The following is an 8,610-nucleotide window of genomic DNA, read 5'->3' as shown; positions in this document are numbered from 1 at the left end:
TGTCACGTGATCGTTGTACTAGCCTACCCACACGTCAAGCTTATCGTCAAAGTCGTCGACGTACACTTAGTGAAGACAGGGCTGCGGCGAGGCTGTGAGTCAACTATACAACTAACACGCTTTGCAAGATATTTGAAATTCAAACTGGTCAACGCGTTGTTGAGGCGAAAACATTATTTGTTTCACTTTTCGTGTTGATTAACATTTTTAAAGTTATATCCACAATTGTCACCAAACATTTTCACAATTTCCTTCAGACAACTACTCGGTAAAGTTAGCATGGAATACGGAAACGAATCAGTTTTGCCATCCTTTACGATGTTGCTTGACCCTATTAGCGAGTCGTTCAATAGTTCTGGTGTGATGATTGACGGTGAAGGGAACGTCACCGAACAAATACAATACATACCCGGACCACCTCCACTCTTTGTGTGGCTGCCTACCGTTCTAGTCTACCTTGTCACATTTGTGGTAGGTTTAATTGGAAACGTACTCGTGCTATTTTCCATAAAGCGATGTAAACGGTTACAGAGTGCCACCAATTTCTTTTTGGCTAGTTTGGCGACAGCGGATCTCATTATTATTGCTATTGTGATACCGTTCCAAACACCGTCGTATTTCAGCTGGAGATGGGAGCTAGGTGAATTTGTGTGTAAAATGCTATCTTATCTGACAGTACTTTCAAGTTCAAGTTCCGTGTTCATGCTGACTGCAATGAGTATTGACAGGTAGGTAGTGTCCCATTCAAAATATTCACTCCACATTCTTACGTAATTTTAGCTCTTCGTAACAGGTAGTCAGTATCTTTATTACCAATAAAAGTAAAATTTAGGCGTCTGTTCAGTGTTAGATGATAACCACATGTGTCGATTGTTAGTAACTATGCTTTCCAACGTAAGGTGGAACATGCGCAAGATAAAAATGAAATGAAGCATAAGTACCAGCCCTGTATTTAACAACAGTTGGGTCTTTTATCAATGTTTTCACCATCCGGTGTTCACCATACCCTCCACCTTGACATGTCGTGGTAGAGGAGGGAATGGAAATATTACATTCCATATAAAGTACTTTCACTCTAACATTATGAATATTCTTCTCCAACATTCGACTTCAATATTTCTTTGTACACATTCATATGTCATGTTGAGGAATTCATATGAAAAGTTAGGTTTCACAATCCTGTCAAATTTGTATATGACTCATGGACTCGACATTGCTCCACGTATATCTTGTAATATAAGTGATCGGACTAATATTATGTTGAACTTGGAATACATAGAACTATAATGAAGTATTGTTGGACAACAAGTTTACGGTGAATTGAACTGTTAATCTCTATCCGTCGTGCCGTTATCACATTCTTCGTTATTACACCAGTCCCGCAAACAGAGATACGGATCTAATATTGTAATAAAATTCACGTCACAGGCTTATGTGTAATTCAGATAGATTATGACGGAATCCATGCTGGTGACTTTGGTCTCCTGCAGTATAGGACATTAAATACCTTACTACATAATTCAAACTACAGACAGATCTAATGATGTGCAACCGTTACGTATTTTACGCCTGACATGATCTATTCTGTCAGTAGTAAAACACTTCGATTTCATTTAGGTCTACATTGGCTATGTTAATAAAATAATACATTTGTTGACCGGGGTGTTATTTCATACATACATTGTTGACCGGGGTGTTATTTCATACATACATTGTTGTCGGAAGTGTAATTTCGTACAGATATATCCAGGTTTATAGCTAACGATGGCCTATAAATCAGCAGTTAACGTGAACAATAAATATGTCGTTACGAGGTTTAAAAGCTGCCGTATGGAAGAGATCGATTGCTCATGAAATGCTACCTGGGGCAAAACTGCTATGACAGGCCAGAGTACGTCCCAAGACGTGAATCAGATCTACAAATTCAATTCGGTCTCAAGATATGAGTATATTTTAAATCAAAGACTACAAAAGATACCATGTGACGAGTGTTGAGCGTGGTGAGATGTTGGCTAGTAGAAGTAGTGATTTATTAGTAACCATCTATTACCAAGCTGTAAATGAAAGATAATCAAGGATAACCATGTATAGACATTATAGTTAAAGGTCAGATTACATATATTGTGTCAGCTGTTGTTCCTCCCCCTTTTAAATTCCTCGCATCCTCAAAACATGGACTCGATTCCATATTTCTGGGAAGCTCACATATGTAAAGGATACGTAAGTTTGAATCTATGTCTATGTACAGTTTGCGATGATGTACATTTCATTTGTATGCCCTACTACATCTAGGATATACAATACATCTCAGAGTGAAGCTACACTTTACAATTGACTACTTATTACCACTATTGTCTGACAGTGTCTGTTACTTTCCTTTTTACGAGACTAACACTTTTCTCCGATAATTATTCAGTCCAAGATATGCAACGACTTTGAGAGAAATGTGCAGTTACAATTTAAGGTTTCGTGATGTCTGATGTGAAACAGCGCCACGCAACAAAGAATTTTTATCACGACTCTTCTGATAATGTGACTTTCCATAATTGACGTTGTTGTGAGTGAGTAAGATGGTCAGCTGTAGGCAATACAATGGTCGTCTAAACTATCCAGATTGAAAGTAAAGTTTACCATTTACTATAAATAGTCACTCAAATTAAACATGCAGTTCGTGTTCGCAACATCTGTTACATCTTGGTTTGTAAAACGGCAGATCCTTACAGTAATTGGGATCTATATCGTGTTTAGCATAATGCTCATTGTATTCATATACGAGCACTGCAATCATCATCCAACTATCACGATGACCCAATCTGATTAAAATCTGATGTGGTGAAAGCGGCTAGATGTCTTTATTTACCTCTGTTTCCATCATTTTTGTTGTTTGTTTTGTTCCGACTGTTGGAATGCAGCGATCACCTGGAACAAAACAAACGACACAAAATTATGGAAATATAGACATTTAGCCGCTTTCACTACATCAGATTTTAATCAATCTGAGATTACATGATGAACGAATAAAATTTACGGCGGGGAGATATTTTGAGATGAACAATTGTACACTCCACCTCCTACCCCATACATCGAGTTACATCAATACACTATGTTACAATTGTACACTCCACCTCCTACCCCATACATCGAGTTACATCAATACACTATGTTACAATTGTACACTCCACCTCCTACCCCATACATCGAGTTACATCAATACACTATGTTACAATTGTACACTCCACCTCCTACCCCATACATCGAGTTACATCAATACACTATGTTACAATTGTACACTCCACCTCCTACCCCATACATCGAGTTACATCAATACACTATGTTACAATTGTACACTCCACCTCCTACCCCATACATCGAGTTACATCAATACACTATGTTACAATTGTACACTCCACCTCCTACCCCATACATCGAGTTACATCAATACACTATGTTACAATTGTACACTCCACCTCCTACCCCATACATCGAGTTACATCAATACACTATGTTACAATTGTACACTCCACCTCCTACCCCATACATCGAGTTACATCAATACACTATGTTACAATTGTACACTCCACCTCCTACCCCATACATCGGGATACATCAATACACTATATGACAATCGACTTCAGCGTCCATATGACATATATTTACAAAAATACATATGTAGACGTGGGCTTTACAAGGAGAAATGAGTTTTAAATAGTTCTAACCTACACTAGCAAATACTTTGCCAGTATGGCGTTTCCCTTCAATCTTAATTTGGGGAGAGAGATAACATCCTGTGACGATCCATGATGCATTCTGTAGGGGAGGGGTTTCCCCTCTAACGGTGTAAACTCTTTTGAAAATACAAGGAGGAGGCCATTTAGAAGAATAAAATATAAAACCATGCATGCACCATAATTTGAAGTCATATAATACTTGAATAATGTCCACACACACACACACACACACACACACACACACACACACACACACACACACACACACATATATATATATATATATATATATATATATATATATATATATATATATATATATATATATATATATATATATATATATATATATATATATATATATATATATATATATATATATATATATGAATGTGAATGTTATATATATATAACTCGGTGAGTATCAATCTGCTAAGACAGTGCTCTATACCGCAGTGGCAGAGCGCAATAGTTTTGGTAGTTCTGGAACTCTTTCTTGGTTGTAACTCGGAGTTTCACGCATAGTGCGATCATCAGACAACTATATATATATATATATATATATATATATATATATATATATATATATATATATATATATATATATATATATATATATATATATATATATATATATATATATATATATATATATATATTAAGGTAGACACAAAGACACATTCTCATAATTCAATGAAGTGCACATTATTGCAGCAAGACTGCTCCTGTGGTTTAAATTAGTTCAAAGAGTCAACAACAAAGAACAAAATATATTGTTCTTTTGTTTGTGATGACCTAAAGGGGTGTTTTATTTCATAGCAACAACGATGTGTGTGTATGTAGGGGGGGGGGGGTCCACCGGTGGCATGGAAACCCAGGAATCACTCTCTTCATTGTGGTGAATGTGAAACACAAGAGATCGAACTATACTATTATTATGGTGAATGAATAAAACATGTATCAATGACTAAGTGTGTATCAAAAGTAAGTGATATAATGACTAAGTGTGTATGTGTATTTGAACACCACAAGTAATAATGGCTAAGTGTGTATGTGTATTTGAACACCACAAGTAAGTGATATAATGACTAAGTGTGTATGTGTATTTGAACACCACAAGTAATAATGACTAAGTGTGTATGTGTATTTGAACACCACAAGTAAGTGATATAATGACTAAGTGTGTATGTGTATTTGTACACCACAAGTAATAATGACTAAGTGTGTATGTGTATTTGAACACCACAAGTAATAATGACTAAGTGTATATGTGTATTTGTACACCACAAGTAATAATGACTAAGTGTGTATGTGTATTTGAACACCACAAGTAATAATGACTAAGTGTGTATGTGTATTTGAACACCACAAGTAATAATGACTAAGTGTGTATGTGTATTTGAACTCCACAAGTAATAATGACTAAGTGTGTATGTGTATTTGTACACCACAAGTAATAATGACTAAGTGTGTATGTGTATTTGAACACCACAAGTAATAATGACTAAGTGTGTATGTGTATTTGAACACCACAAGTAAGTGATATAATGACTAAGTGTGTATGTGTATTTGAACACCACAAGTAATAATGACTAAGTGTGTATGTGTATTTGAACTCCACAAGTAATAATGACTAAGTGTGTATGTGTATTTGAACACCACAAGTAATAATGACTAAGTGTGTATGTGTATTTGAACACCACAAGTAAGTGATATAATGACTAAGTGTGTATGTGTATTTGAACACCACAAGTAATAATGGCTAAGTGTGTATGTGTATTTGAACACCACAAGTAATAATGACTAAGTGTGTATGTGTATTTGAACACCACAAGTAAGTGATATAATGACTAAGTGTGTATGTGTATTTGTACACCACAAGTAATAATGACTAAGTGTGTATGTGTATTTGAACACCACAAGTAAGTGATATAATGACTAAGTGTGTATGTGTATTTGAACACCACAAGTAAGTGATATAATGACTAAGTGTGTATGTGTATTTGAACACCACAAGTAATAATGACTAAGTGTGTATGTGTATTTGTACACCACAAGTAAGTGATATAATGACTAAGTGTGTATGTGTATTTGAACACCACAAGTAAGTGATATAATGACTAAGTGTGTATGTGTATTTGAACACCACAAGTAAGTGATATAATGACTAAGTGTGTATGTGTATATTTGAACACCACAAGTAAGTGATATAATGACTAAGTGTGTATGTGTATTTGAACACCACAAGTAATAATGACTAAGTGTGTATGTGTATTTGAACACCACAAGTAATAATGACTAAGTGTGTATGTGTATTTGTACACCACAAGTAAGTGATATAATGACTAAGTGTGTATGTGTATTTGAACACCACAAGTAAGTGATATAATGACTAAGTGTGTATGTGTATTTGAACACCACAAGTAATAATGACTGAGTGTGTATGTGTATTTGTACACCACAAGTAAGTGATATAATGACTAAGTGTGTATGTGTATTTGAACACCACAAGTAATAATGACTAAGTGTGTATGTGTATTTGAACACCACAAGTAATAATGACTAAGTGTGTATGTGTATTTGTACACCACAAGTAATAATGACTAAGTGTGTATGTGTATTTGTACACCACAAGTAATAATGACTAAGTGTATATGTGTATTTGTACACCACAAGTAATAATGACTAAGTGTGTATGTGTATTTGAACACCACAAGTAATAATGACTAAGTGTGTATGTGTATTTGAACACCACAAGTAATAATGACTAAGTGTGTATGTGTATTTGAACACCACAAGTAATAATGACTAAGTGTGTATGTGTATTTGAACACCACAAGTAATAATGACTAAGTGTGTATGTGTATTTGTACACCACAAGTAATAATGACTAAGTGTGTATGTGTATTTGTACACCACAAGTAATAATGACTAAGTGTGTATGTGTATTTGAACACCACAAGTAATAATGACTAAGTGTGTATGTGTATTTGTACACCACAAGTAATAATGACTAAGTGTGTATGTGTATTTGTACACCACAAGTAATAATGACTAAGTGTGTATGTGTATTTGTACACCACAAGTAATAATGACTAAGTGTGTATGTGTATTTGTACACCACAAGTAATAATGACTAAGTGTGTATGTGTATTTGTACACCACAAGTAATAATGACTAAGTGTGTATGTGTATTTGTACACCACAAGTAATAATGACTGAGTGTGTATGTGTATTTGTACACCACAAGTAATAATGACTGAGTGTGTATGTGTATTTGTACACCACAAGTAATAATGACTAAGTGTATGTGTATTTGTACACCACAAGTAATAATGACTAAGTGTGTATGTGTATTTGTACACCACAAGTAATAATGACTAAGTGTGTATGTGTATTTGAACACCACAAGTAATAATGACTGAGTGTGTATGTGTATTTGTACACCACAAGTAATAATGACTAAGTGTGTATGTGTATTTGTACACCACAAGTAATAATGACTAAGTGTGTATGTGTATTTGTACACCACAAGTAATAATGACTAAGTGTGTATGTGTATTTGTACACCACAAGTAATAATGACTAAGTGTGTATGTGTATTTGTACACCACAAGTAATAATGACTAAGTGTGTATGTGTATTTGTACACCACAAGTAATAATGACTAAGTGTGTATGTGTATTTGTACACCACAAGTAATAATGACTAAGTGTATATGTGTATTTGTACACCACAAGTAATAATGACTAAGTGTGTATGTGTATTTGTACACCACAAGTAATAATGACTAAGTGTGTATGTGTATTTGTACACCACAAGTAATAATGACTAAGTGTGTATGTGTATTTGTACACAACAAGTAATAATGACTGAGTGTGTATGTGTATTTGTACACCACAAGTAATAATGACTAAGTGTGTATGTGTATTTGTAACAATATAATGTAACATATCCAACTGTAAAGTTCAGATCTTAGTCTCAGTTGTCCTTCGGGGGCAATTGTCCGGGGGGGGGGCAGTTGTCCTAGAATCCTTACCATCAACTGATATGTGAGTAAGGCCAATGTATTATATCCAACTGTAAAGTTCAGATCTTACCATCAACTGATATGTGAGTAAGGCTAATGTATTATATCCAACTGTAAAGTTCAGTTTGCTGAATCTTGTCGTTAAAATTGTTAAAACTCGGGAGACAGTGGTGTGTTATGTATCGGAAATGTCACCATTATCTTTCTACTTCCGTTATCAGTCGGCTGTTCACCAAAATGTACTTTAAAGAGAAAATAAATTGGACGAAGCTGTTATCCAGGCCGATTGTCAATTTGATACAACATTTAATTAAGTCAGTAACATTACAGTAGCGACTATTTGATAGTTAAGATTGGAATTCTTTTCTAACTTTGACGTATTCATGCTATCTATTCAGTCTATATGTATTGTACATGGACATTACCGCAGTTCTATTTGCAATGTATTCATTTTGCTAGAGAGGCCATTCTAAGAAAACATCTTGTTGTGACGTAATTCGTAGTATACTCTAATGTGGTATCATCTTGATAAGAAATGAAATAAGTTGTACGTTTTGGTTGCACATCTTTATTCTTACGGCAGTATTTGGAAACACCACATGTTCGTCTTTGGTTAAAAGCATAAGTCAAATTATGTGGTTACTTATATAAATATAAGTCAGTGGTAGAAGTCATTCAAATGGCCACGGTGAGTGAGGTATGGTTACTGAGAAATGAGCATCGTACGGCAGAGTGATTACGCTTTGACTATATAGTCCACTAGCGACCAACTGTCGAAATTGAAGGTTAATCATATTACAATGTGCTTCTTGGCGCAAGACTTCTCTAATGTTGTAACTGCTAGCATGTCAA

At 34.8% G+C, this 8,610-nt stretch overlaps 1 protein-coding gene across 1 annotated transcript in view; it reads left to right on the top strand.

The window, feature by feature from the left end:
• Positions 1 to 318: 318 nt before the first annotated feature.
• LOC144436457 (cholecystokinin receptor-like) overlaps positions 319 to 8,610 on the top strand; it is a 45,497-nt gene continuing 37,205 nt past the window's right edge. The window contains exon 1 of the mRNA XM_078125256.1: positions 319 to 728. Within this exon, the coding sequence (XP_077981382.1) occupies positions 319 to 728 (410 nt within the window). The remainder of the gene's footprint in view (positions 729 to 8,610) is intronic.

The sequence above is a fragment of the Glandiceps talaboti genome, chromosome 6, assembly GCF_964340395.1.
Source record: "Glandiceps talaboti chromosome 6, keGlaTala1.1, whole genome shotgun sequence".
Classification (NCBI taxonomy): domain Eukaryota; kingdom Metazoa; phylum Hemichordata; class Enteropneusta; family Spengelidae; genus Glandiceps; species Glandiceps talaboti.
This window is presented reverse-complemented; position numbering and strand designations above follow the sequence as displayed.